The 20049-nt window shown below is 39.8% G+C and overlaps 1 protein-coding gene across 1 annotated transcript in view; it reads right to left on the reverse strand.

The window, feature by feature from the left end:
- Positions 1-285: 285 nt before the first annotated feature.
- TMEM65 (transmembrane protein 65) overlaps positions 286-20049 on the reverse strand; it is a 31560-nt gene continuing 11796 nt past the window's right edge. Inside the window, exons 2-7 of the mRNA XM_030969862.1 lie at positions 9913-9957; positions 7805-7872; positions 6998-7052; positions 5792-5834; positions 5038-5143; positions 286-3511 (exon numbers count right to left, since the gene is read on the reverse strand). Coding sequence (XP_030825722.1) covers positions 3419-3511; positions 5038-5143; positions 5792-5834; positions 6998-7052; positions 7805-7872; positions 9913-9957 — 410 coding nt within the window. The 3' untranslated portion in view covers positions 286-3418. The remainder of the gene's footprint in view (positions 3512-5037; positions 5144-5791; positions 5835-6997; positions 7053-7804; positions 7873-9912; positions 9958-20049) is intronic.

Below are 20049 nucleotides of genomic sequence, written 5' to 3' on the forward strand. Positions count from 1 at the left end.
GTTTACCATGCAAATAGTTTAATTATTTAAATTGCTCTCTTCTGAGCATGAAGAGACAGAAGTACCACTCCATGGTGGTATTTCCTATGACAGTGACAAAGGACCGCTTGCTTATAACTTAAATATAATAAATTCCCATTTTGTATAACTGAGGCTGAATACCCACAGGATATTATTAATATTTTCCCTCCAGCATCTGGTCTAATAAAGAAACACAGAACAGCTTTGCTGTAGTACAAAAGTTTACAGAAAGTTCAACAATTTAATTAAAGACAATACAAAATATGTTGTCTGAATTCAAATAATTTATGTAAAAGTACACACATGAGAAAATACTGGCAAGAAGATTTGGGTAACCCTATTATTGGATGCATGTTCTTTGTTCCTAGAGATAACATACAGTCAAAAATACATTTATAATTTAAATTACAACAGAAGACAGTATTTCAAATACAATTTCAGGTCTGCCAGCCCTTCAAGGCAAAAGAAATTCCTGTTAACACAGGACAAATGGATAGAATAAAAAAAAATAGAGCAATACTGAAGTCACTTAACAAGCCTGCAGTGTTTTGTTTTTCCTTTTATCAAGGTGGGAGAAGATACCAGAAAGTAAAAGGGACTGTGTCTTCTCAGCCAGGTTTTTAGTAAGTGTGATCAGAGCATCAGGGATTGCTTTCATCCATACACCCCAGAAAAACCCATTCTCCTTGTGGAGAGACAGGGCACAGATCTTCTCTCCCACACACAGCAGTGCCTTGCCCACACAAGTGTGGATCCTGAACTACCTGGTTCTCAGGGGGGCAGCTTGGCCCCAATAAACACCTTCTCTGAGCCTCCAACAGCACCACTAATCCTCTCACATCACAAGTTACTCCTCATCTTTATCAAATACTGAAACCCCAGAAGTCACCTTCTTCATTATGGTATCAGACTGAAATACCCAATATTTCTTACCATGTGTCACTTGCCCTCCACATTTTTGTGGTCAACTAAGCAGTTTAACAAGACGACACATGATTAACTTCTTTCAAGATACTTTAGTTCATTGATTCTCAATAAAAGCACTGGTTGCAGTACAATAGTTTGACATACAGCAACAAAAGGTACTCAATTTACATGCACAAGCTATTTAACAATAGTACACAGTCTTTCCTATTGCCATTATGAAACAAATAGTACTGTGACAGCTGGCACAACCTTCCAATTGTTCTCATGAGCTGTAACAGAGTGATGAAAACAGTGTTGCAATGGTACAATGCCAAAGAACAGAGATTTGGCCACTGCTGGAAGATTCCAATCAAGATACCAGTATTGTAATGGGAAACAGTGTTGAAGTAATTGTAAAAACAGCAACAAAAGCAGCTATGCAAAATTGCTTTGACTTGTACTTCAGTTTAAGAAAAACATGAAAAATACATAGAGCTTTGTATAGAAACAAAAGTGCATGCAGAGGCAGAAAAGTTAAAAGTTCAAGGCAAGACAAATGTGTGGATGAGTAAAAAAATCTCTGAACACTGAAGTACTGTAAACCAGCAGCAATCTGTTGGTGAAAGAGTGCATAATTGCCTTTCTGGATTGTTTTTGTGGGTTGAGGTTTTTTGGTGGGTTTTTTTGTGCTAGAGTTGTGGGGGTTGTTGTTATTTGGATTTTTATTTAATTCTATTTTAATAAAGCTTCCACCTTTGAAGAACAAGCTGAAGCTCCTCTGCATTTGTGTTTGATGCTTGGCTGAGCTTTCGTTCAGTTTTACAGCTTAGTCCAGATTTTGCTGGTTTAATGTGCAAACTACAGCACATACTATTAGGACTACTCACTCCAAGCTTTCAACATCTGCTTTTTAAGAAACAGATACAAGTGTCACCTTCATTAAAGTCAGTTTCAGTATTGCTGTTAAAGGGCTTCTAGAAATCAGAACAGAGAAGTCAGATTTATAACAATGAGCTAAGCAATGAGCTTTGTAAAACACACGTTACAATAAGACTTTTCCCACAGCAAATAAAAATCATCAGGGGACTTGATTTTTTTTAACTTTTCTTTCTAGGTTTCAGAAGTGCTAGCAATTTCAGCAACAAAACTTTCAAAGTACCCTGGCTGTGCCACTTTTTAGTGGCTTTTCCACTTTTAGTGGTATTCAAACAAGTAAGAAACCTTCTCCTCTAAGGGACAATTAGCAGTTTAGCATTATGCTGTTGGCAAGCAAGATCCTGAAATATTATGAATATTCAATAGTTGCCATAATTTTATTCATAACCATATAAAAAAGCACAGTTACATGATACTGCACTGTCAGGTCTATAATACGCCAAGTAAGACTACAAAAATAAAAGTAAAAAAAAAGTAAAAAGTCCTCAATTCTCCTATTTTTGTTGCTTGTTTTTTTTAACTAATTGTGTCAGGAAAAAAAAGCAGCAAAGGCTCAATCTTAAACACAAAGGTATTATCATCAAATCAGGTCCTCTAATCCAGACTGATGGTACACTTATTATTACAACTGAACCACTCATAACAAACTTGCAATGCCAGCATTCATTCATACCCTGAACTGTTCCCTGGCCTCATCTACCCAATCAATTATTCACACCTTATATTAAGCAGAACAATTAAAAAAGTTGTTTGTGGTTTTGAAACAGTTGGTCTGAATTCTTTAATACCACACTCAAAACAGAGGAAGACAAATTTAAGGATATTTCAACTCAATTCACAAAACACTGTTTAGAAAGGGAAAAAAGAGGCATGAATATGGAAGTACAGAAGGCGTTAAATCACCACTTTAAAGATGGACTTGGTAGAGAGCCTACACTGGAAACACTTACCTTGTCAAAGCATCAGCATGATCATCAGAAGACAATTCAGAGACACTTAAGTCAGAATTATGAAAAAATGAAACTATACTGTCAAAGATCACTGAAATATCTAATCTAAGGCAGTGCAAAATGATGGCTGGTGAGGGGCAACCAGTCTCCTTGCAAAGTGAGGGACTTCAAATTACTTATCCCTGACCTTCTTAATAATCTGCATTGAAGGACCTGATGAACACCAGTGATATTTCTGTCATGCAATTACAACTGTTAAGCAAACAATATGCAACTCAAGAGTGATACTGTCATCCATGGTGGATTATTGAAGTAATAATCCATTAAAGAATAAGTTCAAAGGGGAAAGTGGTAAACATCTTGCCATAAGTGAAAACACTTCAAAAATTTACAATTAAATAAAAAGTTAGATGATACCTTATAAAAAGAAGTACTGAACACAACAAGGCCACAATAAATTAGTGTTTCCATAAAATGACATGCTGAAGGTTTTGTTCCCAAGTCTATACATTTTTTTACTGTCTGTTAATTCCTAAATATTGACAGCATAATTGAATAATTGAGGTACAGTAGTTTACATTTGTATATGTCTTGTAAAAAGATTATTATTTTTCTTCCAGTTTTTCTTCCTCCTCGCCAAAGAACAACAAAGGAAACATTCCTAAAATGCAGCCAATGGTCACTCCAATAGCTTTACCCTAAAGAAAGAGGGGGAAAAAAAAGTTTTACACTGATCAGTTATTACTCATTTCCCATGTACCACCACAATTAGGGACACACAACCCTTGTTCTAGTTTTCAGCTGGGAATCACATTTTTCTTAGCATGCAGACTAGAAACACAGTGTATGAGAGAGAGACAGATATGACAAGGTTAGAAACAGTGTTTGCTATGACAAAGGACAATTCTGAAGAAGGAGGAGGGCAATGATCATGAAGAGCTGCGCAAGTGGTAAGGGAGGAAACAGACATTCAAAGGACTAGCAGAATGGCCAGGAAGACAGAAAATGAAAAAAATTAACCAAAACAACAAACCACCAAACAACACCTACACACATTTTAGGTGCAATTATAAATGCATCTGCTTGTATCTGGTACTGCAAATCATCAAAGGAATGAGTGGCTCCTTGCAAACATGATGGCTTTCAAAGGCACAAGACAAAACCAACAAAAACTGGAAAACATTTCAGTTGACCTGAATTTATAAGTCAAGAGGAGAGGAAATAAAGACAAGCAGCCTCCAAACCACATCAACAGCAGTAGGTGGATAGTGTTGAAAAACTTGAGACAGTAGGTAAAAAAGACAAAATGCTACCATACAGGCAAAAGTGCACAGAAGTCTTTTCACAGAAAAGGAATATAAACAAACTGAGAGTGCAATGAGAGGTTTTGCCACAGGCTCAGCTTTTACTGAGAAGACTCTTAGACTATGGGGCAGCCCCCTGACAGCATGCCAACTCTTCACTGCTCTGTGCTTTGATCTGTCACTGCTAAAACCTAACTTTTTCTACCATAACTTTTCCTCAGTAAGTGCTATTTCTTTTCCCTTAAATCTGCAAAAGTATTTTTCCCAATGAAGGCTCATTCTGACAAAGTGAAGTATCTGTTTCTTTACGCAGTTTCTGATAATCTGTTTCTTTAATCATTGCTCCCACTGCTGAAGGGGGACCACTTCAAATAATTAGATGTTAAGTAAGCAATCACCCTGAAAATGCATCTGCAAGGTGAGTGTCCTGTAACTGCAAACACAGGCAGTAAATATCACTCAAATGCTAAAAGTTTGGCCAGAGAAAAGCTGATTTCATATCCAAGCTAATTATAGAACATTCGAAATTAGTACAAACCAGCACAGGTATATGAATAGCAAGCACTTGACAAAGAATGTATAGGAGTAAACTACTAAGTGGTCATAACTTCCAAGTAAATTATCTTATCACCCCAGCCAGAGATCAGCCCAGATATCTGCACAGTGTACACAAAGTCATTGCAGAGACTATCCATGCCACTTGTCACTTGGGACTTGCTGCATACAAAAAAACCACTCAAGCTCAAAAAAATCCAATCTCTTGGTTCTCCCTGATATGGGCTTAAGACTAAACCCTCTGGGGAACACGCACAAAGTTGGTGGTCATTAAGGAATAAATGGAAAAAGTGACAAAAAGCATTTATCAGCTGGTTTAAACACAAAAAGCTCCACACCAGCAGCGCTGCCCACAGGATACTCACCAAGTGTGCACTGAGCCGGGTCTGCCACATGTCAGCTTGTTTGGGTGTCAGGTCAGGGATTGACAGACCCAGCCGGGAAGCCAAAGCTTCCACATAACCTGCAAGACTGAAGAACAAGAAAACAAGAACAAATTATTTTGAATCTCACAGTATATTCTAGTGAGGGTTTTGAAATACTTGAACTTAAAGACAAGAGCTTTTCCTTCAGCATAGCAATAAAGTGATTGAGAGAAAATTATGGGACAGAGTTCAGACTCCTAAAGGTCACGTTTTGCAATGTAAATTAATTATCTCACTGATTGAAGACACAGTATTTGTAAAAAACCTTATGCAGTACAACACAACTGGTGTGAATGTTAATGCATTTTTACAGAGCTTTTTAAATAACCTTTACTGAAGGAAAGGTCACACACAAACTAGTTAGTGGCAAGTCTTGTAATTTGCAGAAAACAAAACAGAGGGAAAGTGGGAAAAACAGGCATAACAAACAGCTTTACTTTCAGCAGTTATGCAGGAACTTCCTGTAAAAACTAAAATAAGCTGGATCTGTTTTTATCAGAAATAGGTATGCCTAGACCTGAAGACATTGCAGAGATATTGTTTTAGCTGAGGAGAGGGAAGTCTCTTCAGATCTGGGGATAACAACGTGAGACGGTATATAAGGCAGACCTGTATTACATTACAAAAAAAATTATTTTTCCACTTTGCATCTCAATGAATGCACTTAATATTCTTAACACAAGTTCATACATACCCCAGTCCAGCTAAATCTGAAACAAGGTTTCCCAAAGCTGCAGCTGGAGGAAGAGAAAAAGGTATTATTTTAGCTACAAACAAAACCAACCAGCTCCCACCCTCCAGTGACCTTCACATACTCTCAATTTATATAGAATTAAAGACTAAAGTTCCTTATATTTTACTGGTTTTATCCTGACCTTATTACAATTTAATAACAGCAGCAGATTAGAATTAGTAAGAGGTGCAACTATTTTTCTCAATTTAAATGGAGAAAACTTGACAAATACAAAAAAGACAGCACTAACACCTGGAAATCAACATAACTTTTGAGATCAGAGTTAAGAACAGCTGTGCATGATTGTCAGCTCCATGCAACTAATGCTGGACACCAAGAAAAGCCTTCCAGTGCCTGAAGAGGCACAGGAGCACTGGAAATAGAAGGAGCTGTCACTCAGGTATGCAGCTTTGATAAACATGTCAATATATCCACAAACTGTGTCAATTCAAGAAGAAATACTGTACACAAGTGAACAAAGTTACACACAAAATACAGATTTCACAGCAGACCTTACTAAGATAAGCTTCCTTGTGACTGTCTCACATTGAACCAAGGCCTACAAATTTCCAAATCTTTAACTTGCCCTGCTGAAACATTTTCAGTTCCGCTCTCCCTCCTCGTGCTTTTGAGCAATGCTGCACCTGCAGCTGGTGGATCCATGAGCACCCTCTGACACTGCAGAGGCACCAGAGCTGCTGAGCAGAGCTTATCAGTCTTGGCCCAGGGCAGGGGCAGGGTGGCTGCTTGGCCTTCCTGTGGTATCTCACCAAGGCAGAGGAGCCACCAAGAAGTGCAGAAAAAGACACCAACACTGATCTCCCCTTAGCGCTGCAAGCCAACAGCAACGTACAAGCACATACACTGAAACTGGCCCTGGGGAATTTAGAGCAGTTCCATCACAGAAATGCAAATACACTTTCCCAGCTGACCCAGGATTTGAATTATTACGCTGAAATCAACAACAAGCACTTCAAAAGCTATTTGAACTGAAATTCCATTTCTACAAATGGAATAAGTCCTAGCATCACCCAGAGGTTGTTTCTTTATTAGGAAATGCAGCTGCAAGACTGAGGAAGAGCCATTTCCAGCCCTGTGTGCTACTTTCAGCTTAAAATATAGGAATGTGCCATATTAGTCTAAATGTGCTGCAATTTTAATACTTGCCTGCCATAGTTGAAATTCCTAAGACAACTCCAATTGACAATTCTATCTGGGTTCCCTGAAAAATAAACAGTTTTCTCATTATTTGAGGGATTTGGAGTTAAAATAAATTATATTGATAAAACTGACAAATTATTGTCTATTGCTTGTCTACATTAAAAGTGAAAGGATAAATGGACATTTCTTCTATTAGATCACCGAGATCTTATCTTCCTAGCATATATTCCCCCTAAGGCAAGGGCTTACTTCTGAAAGTCTTTTAATATTTCATCTGTACTCTCTCAGGCAGCTGGGGGACAAACCTGCAACCCCTATCCCTGCATAGCATCTCCCCTACTGCAATTCTTAGCTGAATGTAGAGCTCTTAACAAAAACTTCTACAAATACCAAGCAAACAAATAAAACACAGTATCACAGCTCCTTCTGTTCTCAGCTGAAGAAACAAAACCACATGGTCTACATTATGAAACACCAGAACACGGTCAAAAGATGAGAGACAACGTGCATGAACTAAAACAAGACATGTTCCAGTTGGATATAGCAAATCATTTTCCATCCTGAGGACAGCTGAGCATTGGAACAGGTTGCTCAGGCTGCCCTTGGTTTCTCAAGTCCCTCAGGGTAAAACCATGAACAACTTGGTCTCATCTTACAGCTAGCTCTGCTTTGAGTAGGAGGTTGGACTAGAGACCCTGAGACGGTCCTGAGCAGGGGGACTTTCGAGACTAGACCTCACAGACCATTCTATTCTGTTCTCTTGAAAAATATGAATCTTACACACTTGTTCAAGGAATTAAACAGTGAACTTACCGCAGCAATCATAATTGCGTTATCCAAAAATCCAAACCCTACAAAAGGTAATGCATTGTGGAAGAACACTAAAAGAAATAAGTAACAAAGAAAAAATATTTATAAGAGAGTTCACTAGTGCACAGGAACAACTGACATGTCTAATACTGGTTTTAAGACAAACAAAGGCAAAATACACAAAATTCCTTTCCTCCTGGTCATCTTTTTGTTGCTGGCAGGTGTGGTAAAACCCTTGGCTACAAAGAAACGTTACTAATGGCTTGTGAAGAACCAGCTAAAAAATCTACTTTGCAAATACTTTTACAATTTCAGGTAGAAACCACTAGTGTGTAAGAGAAATACTTAAAACTACACTAACTCTGGTGTTATTTGCAGACCTTATAGCGATGTTGCAGTATCACTGAAAATCACCAAACTGTCTCAACCAGACTTCTTGAAATAAAGGCCCTTTTTCTGCAAGTCCCTCACTATTTCTGTGCAAGAGCTCCGTCTTCTTCACACATTCCTAACATTTAGTAGTTAAATTCTTGTCAAAACTCCTTTAGCCAAATCTGCAAATGCTCAGGTGGTTTTCACTAGGGTGTCATATACTGGTTATTAGTTCACCATTTCAATTGTGAATTGTATCTTGGCTTTGTTTGTGCACTATCCTCAGTGAAGTTAGACTTGCAGCTGCTTTTTAAGACATTGCTTAAGAAACCAAACTCCACCTTTTGTTTCACACATTTTCTTCTTTTTTTACTTTTAAAACCAATTAAATCCTTTCTGAAAATATTTTCTGTTGCAAAAACTTGGAACATGCTGGTCTGAGTAATTTCGCAGAATGAGCACAGTGCTACTGTTTCATTCCTTTTTGTCTGGGTTAATTTTCTCTCTCAGGTTTTAGCCTGTAAGCTTTTGATGGGGGTGGGATTGAATGTGCACAGCATTGCCTCCAGCTGAGTTTCAAGGTGCTCACTTCATAAGACTAAATACAGCATGAGAACAGACTACATGACAACAATACAGCTGAAAGTTGAATTTTTTTCATTTTTTTTTAATATTTAAAATGCAGCAGAGTTTGGATTTGGTTGGAGTTTGGGAGGTTTTTTTCACTTCACGTTGGACTATAATTCCTACATTTTATAAACTTAAAAGACATGCAAACCTAAAAGAGGGACAAAAGAAGAGTGGATGAACCCCACCATCATGTGAAAAGAAACTGGTATCCAGTACATTTTGGGTTTTCTTTCTGCAGACAGTATGAATCCATGACCACACAAAAAACCAAAGCCACATTCAAGATCTTTCATGCTTAGGTACTTAGGTACTTAGAACATGAATGGTCATCTGTAGCTAGTTTGTGAGAATACACCTATTTTCTAAACTGCACAGGTGAAAGACTACAGCACAAAACCTATGAAACGTTCCAATTATTTTTAAACTATCACAGGACAAACCCACCAAAACATAAATAACAAAACAAGCACACAGATAATGCTCAGTATTTTCAAAATGTGTGTACTGAGCTAAACTGGGACCTCAAATTCTTGTTGAAATGCACAGAATTTTGGAATTCATGGAGTAAATAGAACCCCAGGGACAAAGGAAGTGGGGGGGGAAGGGACAAATTAGAAAAAAAAAATGTAGATAATTAGAAAAGGAAAATGTTTGCCTAAATAAATTTGCTCACTGCAGAGGACAAAACCACAAAAATACACTAATTTGGAAATTAAATCAGAATTTGAATCATGAATCATAAATGCACAATCTGTTTCCAATTTCTTTGCAATTTTATACCACTTCTCAGTCCTTTTAAAATACAAAACCTGCAAAAGGCACTGCAGCACCAACACTACTTGGCTTAGAAAAACAATGTTTGCTGCTGGCTTTGAACAGTGTGCTCTCATTTGGGCTTTCTGTCCTACTTTCAGTAAGTGTTGCTCATTCTCCAGCCGAGGTGTTATGAAACAAAGGCAGCAGGGTGAGTGTTGGTTTTTGCTTTGGTTTTCTCTTACTCCATACAACAGGGATGAGGACAGACCAGCACTTGTGGAACAAAGATGAAGCCAATTCAAAGAGAGACTGCACAAATACTGAACCACATTCAACAAACATTCTTCTTTTACCATGTCTCAGTTGTCCTGGGGATGGTGGTGCAACCTCCAACTTCTCTAGAGAAGTCAAAATGAAATGAGAAAGTTAGCTGCTTCATCATAGATTCAGTTTATTATCAAGTCTTTACCAAATTTCTAGCAGGCGAAAAAAGCAGTTATATTATTTAGCAGCTATCAAATGGGAAAGAAAAATACTTCACACCTATATTTTTATTATTTTTACAAAAGATAACATGGTATTAAAAGCCAGAATGTCTTAGAATATTACAAGCTTACACCAGTATAAGTGATTATGCACAGTAACAGTATACTTCAGAAGCAGTTCAACAGCCATCTTCATTTGAAAATTACAAAACCACACCAAAATTAGAAAAATCAAATCTTCTACAGACAATTGTATGTTATTTTTTTAGAGGTCCTCTAAATATGCAGCAGACAACCTTTTTTCCCCCAGAGAGCCTGCAAAACAAATACTACCATTTATATTCTCACAAAAGGTCTTTTTCACAGCAATGTAAGAATAAAAGAAAAATGGAGACCACTGATTTTGGTAACAGCAGATTAAGTTTGGTCATTTGGTGCATGTTTCAGGTATCCTGGATCCAAATCAGTGAGAGTTTGCAAGGACCAGGACATCACTCCTGAACCTGACAGAGTACTTTGTCTACAGGAAACCAGCACAGTTGTGATCAGAGATGCTGTGCAGAATGCAGCAGCAAGTTACTCGTTTAACAGCAGCCAGGGGAAAAAATCTAGCTACTTTTTTAGGTTTCTCTTGTGCATATTTTAATGTAGGGATTGAGCATAAGGCCTCCTTTTTAAAACAGAAAAAATCTTTCCCCAAATATTTCCCAATATTATGAACCCTGAGATTATGACAAGTTGTTTCCATACTTCTGCTGAGGTAACTTCTACAGACAAAGGTTAAAAATGGTAAAACGTGGAACCTACAACTCTTGAGTATTCAAATTTTACTTGGGCAGACAAGTACATGGAAAGACAATGCTGCAAACACAGAGTGTGATTGATTTGAGCCTATGTCTGAGCACTGCAAACTGGAGTGAGTATTCTTGCATCCAATTCACTCTTACATTCACAGCTATTTTAAGGAAGAAATGGAAATATTCACTAAAGTACCTTTGAGGAAAAAATGTTAGATCATAATACCAGTATTTAGCCAACCAGGACACTGACTTCCAAAATAATTTCACTAATTGAAGGACTTTAACACTTTCAAGCCCTAGCAGTTACTGAAGAGGTGCTTCCTCCCTTTCCCAGTATAAATACTACCTAAGCTCTACAAACATCAGATGCACTCACCATGCAAATGGGACAAGTATAGCCCAAATACTACAGAAATAAAGATTATTTTGCTCTCCCCTAGAAAATGCCAAGGAATCCACAGATTCAAAGCTCAGGCTGGAAGAGGAACATGGTAAACAGGGGGGGCCCCTGTGAGAATCAATCTTCTGAAGCCTTGAGTATCAATGGCAAGAAAACATTAGACCAAAATTTTCAGCTTGTCTTCAGGGTGAATGGAATTGGAGATGGGACCCACTTTCATAGGGTCTCCTTCTGTTCTCACAGGTTAAGCAAATCTTTTACAGAAGCACAGACAAAGATAGAACTGTCTATACACACCACTACTGCCCTTTGGGCAGCATTTGTCAGTGACAGTAAATTTCCACAACACTGGGGAAAATTGGAGCCACCTTGAAATAAAGAGATTATTAGCTGAGGCCACTGGCTCCAAAAGCTCCAGATGCCCTGAGAGTGGCCAGGAAACCTAAGTCAACACTGTCACATTCCTGATGAAGCTTCCCTAAACTCATCTGCTCCATCCTACTGCATGCCAGGGAGAGAATAAAAGCCCCAAACTGAACACAAGCACAGGAGGTCACAGAGTGCTGCCCTCCATGGCTTTCTGCTCTGATGGGAAGCTCCCTCACCAACCACTGTGGTTCCTGGGCTTCCTGTGGCATTGCCACTGAAACCACCCCTGCTGCAGTGCCCATCTGGTTTTCAGATCTAGCTCTCCATATAAAGGATTTTGTGATAAGAAACTGTAACAACATAAATAAATTTCCAGGAAACACTCTACCTCTGAGGAAGACATCTTTTCAGTTTTCCCTGATTATGACAGCCAGTTAGATTAGATAACTTCAATCTATTTTGGGTATCAATACAGAATACAAAAGACTATTCAGCTTGTCACAAAATACTACACAGATCTAGAATATCAGTTCTCTGGATTTAACTACAACTGAGTTTGACAGCACCTGTCAGTCTACAAAATTACATTCTACTCAGTCTAGCTAGACAGCTATTTAAAAAAGCTAAAAAAACCCCCAGTGAATATTTTATTTCAGAAACTTACTACCAAAAGAAGGAAGAATTAAGGGTGTTTGGTAGAAGGACAAAGAAATAAAAATGTCTTACATCTAGGCATAACAGGAGTTCCGAGTTATAATAACTAAAAAGAACATCAGCTCCTCCTGAACATACATCAAGGGCTACCTTGGGATGCTTCTAAAAGAAGGGTAGCTGGGGGACACTACTTTGAGGTTAGAGGAAAGACAATTTAGTGCAAGATAGAGGAAAATACCATCAAATATAAACAAAAATTACTTAATCATTGACATAATCTGTTTCAGTAGCATGGGATTCCTGCTAAGTAGGCATTTTATCAAGCAGTCCTTCAACACTATCAGGGCAGAAGCTGCCAGAGAGGTCACTGGGGACAGCATGATGGCACCATGCTCTGGAGACCAGACTGCTCCTGATCAGCCACAGGGAGCTCATGCCAGTAATGGCATCTTCCCACTGCACATGCAAGAACTTTATTTTATAAAAGGGAGTCTTGTAAACTCATGTGGAAGCATGCCTAGCTTACAGCTTCCCTCATCATCAAGATAAAAATTAATCTGTGAAAAAAATCTGTGATTATACATATTAATGAGACAGGGATAGGAGAAGTCTGCCAGATGAAGTTCAGTAACTGGTGCTGGTGAGCCCTGCCCCATGGTCTGGACAGGGCAGCTCCCTCCCTGCCTGAGCCAGGACAGAGCCTGAGAGAGCCTCTCATTCCCCCCAGCACAGAGCAGGGCCAGGTCACACCAGGGGGCTCAGGACCTTGTCACAGGGTACCTGCAGGACCAGGCTCATGGGAAAAGCTGTCCCCTCTGGAGCACCAAAACAAAGCTTTAAAGCACAAAGGCGACTTCCCTGAGAACTGATGCTCTGCCTCTACCAGGTACAGAGCACTGCCCACTGCAGCAAAGGGCTGCTCCAGCTCAGCTCTACTTGCACAGGCCAAAGATTGGTCTAAAGCTGGGACATAGGGAAGGAAAAAAAATTAAAGCAGAAAAAAAACCCCAACCACTGTAGCATGGAAGCCAAAAACCTTTTTACATAATCACTTCCAATACCACCTTTTAAAAGCATAACATACTTTAAAACTCTGCAAGACATAAAAGCACTGAGAGCCAAAAAAATTCTTTAAACCAATTTTTTAAAACTCTAGATAGCAGAATGTATTTCAGTACAGGGTATTTATTCATAGGAAGTTGTTCTGACTATTTGAATTTTCAAGACTCAGCAAAAAATGAGAATAAAAATATTCAGAGAGTACAGCAAAGGAAACGTGTCCTTTGTTTATTTTCCCAGAGGGAAAACAAAATCCAAATTGCAAAATCCTCTTTAAAGAACTCAATTCAGTCCTAAACAAACAATTCAATTTAACCAACCTGGTCACCTTTTATGACCAGGTAACCCGCCTAGTGGATGCAGGAAAGGCTGTAGATGTTGTTTATTTGGATTTCAGCAAGGCCTTGGACACTGTCTCCCACAGCACACTCCTAGACAAGCTGGCAGCCCGTGGCTTGGACAGGAGCACTCTGTGCTGGCTTAGGAACTGGCTGCATGGCCGGGCCCAGAGAGTGGTGGTGAATGGTGCTGCATCCAGCTGGCAGCCAGTCACCAGTGGTGTCCCTCAGGGTTCTGTGCTGGGGCCAGTTCTGTTTAATATTTTTATCGATGACATGGATGAGGGTTTAGAGTCTTTCATTAGCAAATTTGCAGATGACACTAAGTTGGGAGCGTGTGTCGATCTATTAGGGGGACAGAGGGCTTTGCAGAGGGACTTGGAACGGTTGGATGGATGGGCAGAAACCAATGGGATGAAGTTCAATAAGTCCAAGTGCCGAGTCCTGCACTTTGGCCACAATAACCCCCTGCAACATTATAGGCTGGGGACGGTGTGGCTGGACAGTGCCCAGGTGGAAAGGGACCTGGGGGTGCTGGTTGACAGCCAGCTGAACATGAGCCAGCAGTGTGCCCAGGTGGCCAAGAAGGCCAATGGCATCCTGGCCAGTATCAGGAATGGTGTGGCCAGCAGGAGCAGGGAGGTCATTCTTCCCCTGTACTCGGCACTGGTGAGGCCACACCTTGAGTATTGTGTCCAATTCTGGGCCCCTCAGTTTAGGAAGGATGTTGAGATGCTTGAGCGTGTCCAAAGAAGAGCAACGAGGCTGGTGAGGGGCTTAGAACACAAGCCATATGAAGAACGACTGAGGGAGCTGGGGCTGTTCAGCCTGGAGAAAAGGAGACTCAGAGGTGACCTTATCACTCTCTTCAACTTCCTGAAGGGTGGCTGTGGTGAGCTGGGCGTCGGTCTCTTTCTCCGGGCAACAACAGACAGAACAAGAGGACACAGTCTCAAACTGTGCCAAGGCAGATACAGACTAGAATTAAGGAGGAAGTTTTTCACAGAAAGAGTGATCAAATACTGGAATCATCTACCCAGGGAGGTGGTGGACTCACCATCCCTCGATGTGTTTAAAAAAAGACTGGATCTGGCACTTGGTGCCATGATCTAGTTGAGGTGTTAGAAGATGGGTTGGACTCGATGATCTTAAAGGTCTCTTCCAACCTAGAAATTCTGTGATTCTGTGAATTCAGCATTTAAATGTCTGCAGGAAAAAGAAAATTACCCTAAAGTACTCCAGAATTGCATTTCACGATGGCCATTCACCAGCTCATCCTGCGTCACAGGACTCAGTAAGACACAGAATTCATCTTACTACAGAGGGAATAAAATGAAATGGTGGAGTGAGGAATTGCTATTTTCTAACTGACATTCATTACCATAAATGAGGTTATAAACCAAGGTTCAAGTGCAATACATGTCATGAGCCCTGAATTAGCAAAGTCTGGGAAGCAGAAAAACACTTACTGCTTCTTAAATCTGTTCTTGATATTTTTAAAATTTATACTACCATCTTTTTCTCTATTTTAAAAAATCGTTAGAACCTGGAGGGGAGCACAGGGGTGAAGGAATGAAATATAAAATCATCAACATAAAAAATACCATCATCTACAACTTGGTCCAAACCCAGCAAGTTGAAGTCACTCTGCCAATTGTGGACAAGTACTTGCAATTTAGTTTTAGAATTATTATTCTTAGCTGACAAACTAACCACAACTGACTAACAGGTAATAGGAGTGTATTAATTAAAAAAAAAAAAACCAAACCAACCAAAACCCAGCAAGTTGTCATCACCAGTTACTGAATTATCAATTTTTTTAAGAACTGGCATACAAGAGAACTTGCAAGCCTAAAGGCATGTATTATGTATTATTCAAATTGCAGCTAACACCACCATAGAATTTTATAGCTGAATCTGTTACTGTCACCCAGGGGCAGGAAACACTAACACTGAATGCAGGTACTACTGCCAGAGCTACCCTAGGAAAATACTTCTGCTGACTATTGCCATATCTGAGACAAAAATATGAGCAGCGTTTTATAGATTTTTAAATAGTGACTGAATTGTTTAAATTAATTATTAACCAATGAGTATTAAGAAGAGGAATACAATAAATATTAACAATCTAGATCTATTATATCATTTTAGGCTCCAAAAGCATGTAATCTAGAAGTTACAGAGGGTTTTGTCTTGAATTCATCAATCGGTTTCCTCCAAAAAGCCTGTCCAGATCATTTCAGCTAATCATTCAGATACACATCACTGAAACAACAAAAACATCATGTACACAGAACAAGAAATCAGAACAATTAACTGTGTCTACTAAAAAGAGGCACTCCTTTGCACATGAGTGAGTTCATGAGAGGATCTGTACAACCAAAATTCTGGATTGGAGGTTAAAAATGAGATGTGTTATTGCTTTGTTCAGAGGTGGATCCTCAAAAGCAATTTCTGACTCTGATGTATGAGTTCATTCATGGAATAAGATCATAAGGCACCTCCTTATCATCCTTTTTTCTTCCTCAGTGTTTTTACCAAAACTGCAATCGAGCGAAATTGAAAAATCTTGTCCCACTGATCTTCAGGTGGGCTCCCTTAGTATTCCAGATGGGGAAACAACAGTTCCTGAGTTGACAGTAAAGAAAAATTCTGCATCATTTGTTATAACTCACAAGTGGTTTCCTGTTACTACAGCAATTAAGGCATGAAAGGAGGCTGACTTGTGCAGTGCTAAATATAAACCTGGCTATCAGCCCCTTCAGTCACATGCCCAGCAGAGGGAAAGCTGGGCGAAGCTCTGCTACAAATAGAGGAGGTGATAGAGAATTTCTCTACTACTCTGGAGAAGGTAACTATGTCCAAACAAATAATCTGCATAAATACAAATAGGATAGTGGTTTTTTTAATAATCCCTGTAACATTGTAGAGAATTACACAGTGATCATGTTGCATCACCCTCCCTGAAAAACCAGGAGATTATCACCTTTATTGGAAACCTTTGTTACATCTACTGAACAAAGAGCTGAACAAGCTTTGCAGGAATGCAATGTGCTCCCTGGCCAATCAATTCCCTTCAGAACAAACCCCAGTAGTGACTTCAAGCTCAGCTCATTCCTGTGATCCCCTGTAGTGAGTATACAATACTCTTATCCTATTCTCCCTTCCAAAAATGCGGCACAGCATTCGTATCCTTTTAAAGATGCCTGACAGAGACCTAAGATGAAAACCTCAACTGGAAATGTAGGAGAAAGCATGAAATGCAAACAGGTATCCAGAGGCTCAAATCACTGTCCTCACCATTAAGAGGGTTTTATCCTTGACCTAATCCCCTCCTTCATCAGTGCCTTATAAATGTGAAGGTCAGCATTTCCACTCAAACAGGTTAATGCCAAAATAGCATTTACAGTGGTTTGCTTAAAAAAAGGCTCAAACCACAGCTGGAAAAAAAAAGACTTAAGATGCTTGCCTTGGGATTCAAGGGGGTTAATCAACTAAAGTGATACAAACACAGAAAGGACTTGCAGCTTGTAATAGAGATGCAGCATAAGGATAGAGTTTGAGCTGTCTCCTTCAGAGAGAAATAGAAAATGTCAGAAAAGCAGCTGAAGTGTTTGCATAAAAGTGCCAGCAACGTAGTAAAACTGATAGGAGAGCAAACAGGAACAATAATGACATCTCTGTTCCAGAAGAAAAGGGTTATTATTTAATGAAAAAAAATAAACATAAGAAGGCTCTTGAGAGCTGCCAAGAAATAAACTTGCTATAGCGATTCCCCGACTGGAAAGAATCATCTTCAGAGTTAAAATTCTCTGCCTCAAAAAACCAAATACTCATCCTACCAAGAGGAGGCTGGCTCTGCCTTCCCTTCTCATTCTCTCCATTTCAATGCCTGAGAACTGCAAGGAGTTCTTGGGAGCCAGAGGACGGACATCTCCCAGTGGCACAGCATTTTGGATTAATGAATCTTTGCCTGGGATTATTAACAACCTCTCCACTAGATTTGGAAAAGGATCGGATGGGTCCTTTTGAATAACAGAGTGAAATTAATGGCATCCAAATATATTCATTTAGCTGTTTCAGGAAGGTGAGGTTTTAGCATTTCTCTGTCAGCAAGGTTTTTTTTGGGCCCCCTCTTGTTCGAGGCAGGGATTTATCCATCATTTAATGGGTTTGCAGTTGAGCAGAGCAGCAGCACAGCAACAGTGCTGAACTGGAAACAAGACCATGGTATCTGTGCATTATCAGAGTGCAATATATTCCCATAAAAGGACAAGCAAAGCAATTCTGTGGGACACCACAGAAGATTTGCTAACAAAAATTATCAGCACTCTGTGTACAATCAGAGATCTGATCTACTAGAGAACTTTCATCACCTTTAAATAGGGTTGTGTTAGGCAACACTGATATCTAAACATGAGAGCTCATGAAATATCTAGGGAGTTATATGTACAATATCCTTTATTCATTTATGTTGCCCCCAAGCCCTGCCTTAACAAGAAATCTGAAAAGCTGGCAAGAGACAAGATTGTTTATTCCTGCCCCTCCTCTCCCTTATGCCCTTTCCCATCCTGCACAAAACTATACTCCTTTCCCCAGGAAAGAAAGCCAGCGGGAGAATGGTTTTAAGAACAGGGAGCAGCTTTGGCTTTCAAGGCCAGGTCTGGTACCTGCAGCCAGCAGCAGAACCCCTTAGAGGAGACAGCTCACTGACGACAGCCTGTGCAGAATGCAGGGGAGCCAGGCACTCCCTCCTGCCCTGCCCCAAACCTGAGCGCGCAATGCCTCGGCCACAGCTGGGCTTTCACAGCCCCTGGCACCAGCAGCACCTGCACTCAGACAGCACAAACCCTTCCCACAGCCACCACCACCCGCAGGCAGCTGCAGCAGCACAGCAGCACCAGGCAGGGGGAGGGGGGGGACTGGCTCGTTTGGTGCGATTATTTGTTTCCTTTGAGAAAACTCAACTACAATCTTTACAGAGAGCTGAAGACAAACTGCTATTAAATCACATACCACTAAGTACCAGCCCTCTTGTAAGCAGAAAGTTCCATTCCCTGCCTGAGGACAACCTTGGAAGCAAGTACAACTGCAGAAATAAGCTTCTGTCTGAAATAACTTTAAATGCATGTACAGTTTATTGCTTTTCATCTGTCTCAGACTTAATAAAGCAACCCAAAAGAAGAGAGACAGAGAGGACAGAGAAACTGAATGATTGTCATTTTGTTAGAGACTCATATTAAGTGTAATGACATTCCTCCTAATCTTTCATTGCATTGGGGCATTAAAGACAGAAGTACGAGCTGCCTTGAAGTCTGTAAGAATCTGTTCATTCCTGTCAGCAAAAGGAACACCATAAGAAACCACTGACAATTTAAGTTCCAGCCATAAATTACACTCAAGTAATTTGTGCCTCTCTATATTAATGCCTAATGAATACAGAATGCAGGAGCAATGAAGCTATTCTTAACTCTCCACCTGCTGCTAGAGGTAGTGCAGTAGATTCATCCCTTTGATACCTCCCTCCCTTCCCCATGTAACTTAGCAGAGCCTCATTTGTGAAACTAGACTGACACCCCCATCTGATTCTGTGCATAGTCAAATTCAAACTACAATGACAGCTTCCTGTGGCAAACAGCTGAAGGAATGATTATAATATAAAAACAGATAAAATCACTCCACATGAACTTCACCTTAAAATACCTTCTTCCAGCTTTTTATATTATAAGAGTATGAAATATCTACTGGGTTGTTATGCAGCTGCATTATGTAATAAATTATTCTGCACATGAATTTTAAGTTCTATTAAAAAACTCAGTCTATTCACAAAAAATGTCTGAAATATTAAGATTGCTGGCTTTGTAAATAAAGTCATACAAAAGGAAGAAGCCGAAGACAAAGGCTACTGTGCTCTACTCTTCCTAAAAGTGAACAGTTCTGAGTTCTAAGCTCACTTTTTTATTCCTTCAACCAATTGCCTTTATTCTGCAAAGCAAAATAGCAACACCCTCATCTCCTGGTCAGTGTTTCTTCAGCCTCTGGCAAGCGTGAGGCCACTCTCAGGAGGATTCAATTGCAAGTGCATCCCTGCAGCTTCCAGCTGCAGAGCCAACGCAAGCTTCAGCTCCCATCACACCCCTGCCAGTGCCAGCTGTGCACACACTCCCTCTAAAGCTGCTTCAGGACCTCTGCTCTATGGAGAGCTGCACATCTGGTCCATCTATTTAATCCCAATGCTTCTTAACTTTCCCAGGAAGTACCCAGTGTCAGTTTATGAAACACACGGTTCTGCTACTTAGGACAGTTTTTGTTTTTCAACTTTACATGTTTCCCCTTTTCCACTGACAGGGTTTTTAACCTGTTCTTTTGTCACAGCTTCACTGTA

Source organism: Camarhynchus parvulus, chromosome 2 (assembly GCF_901933205.1).
Source record: "Camarhynchus parvulus chromosome 2, STF_HiC, whole genome shotgun sequence".
Lineage (NCBI taxonomy): Eukaryota > Metazoa > Chordata > Aves > Passeriformes > Thraupidae > Camarhynchus > Camarhynchus parvulus.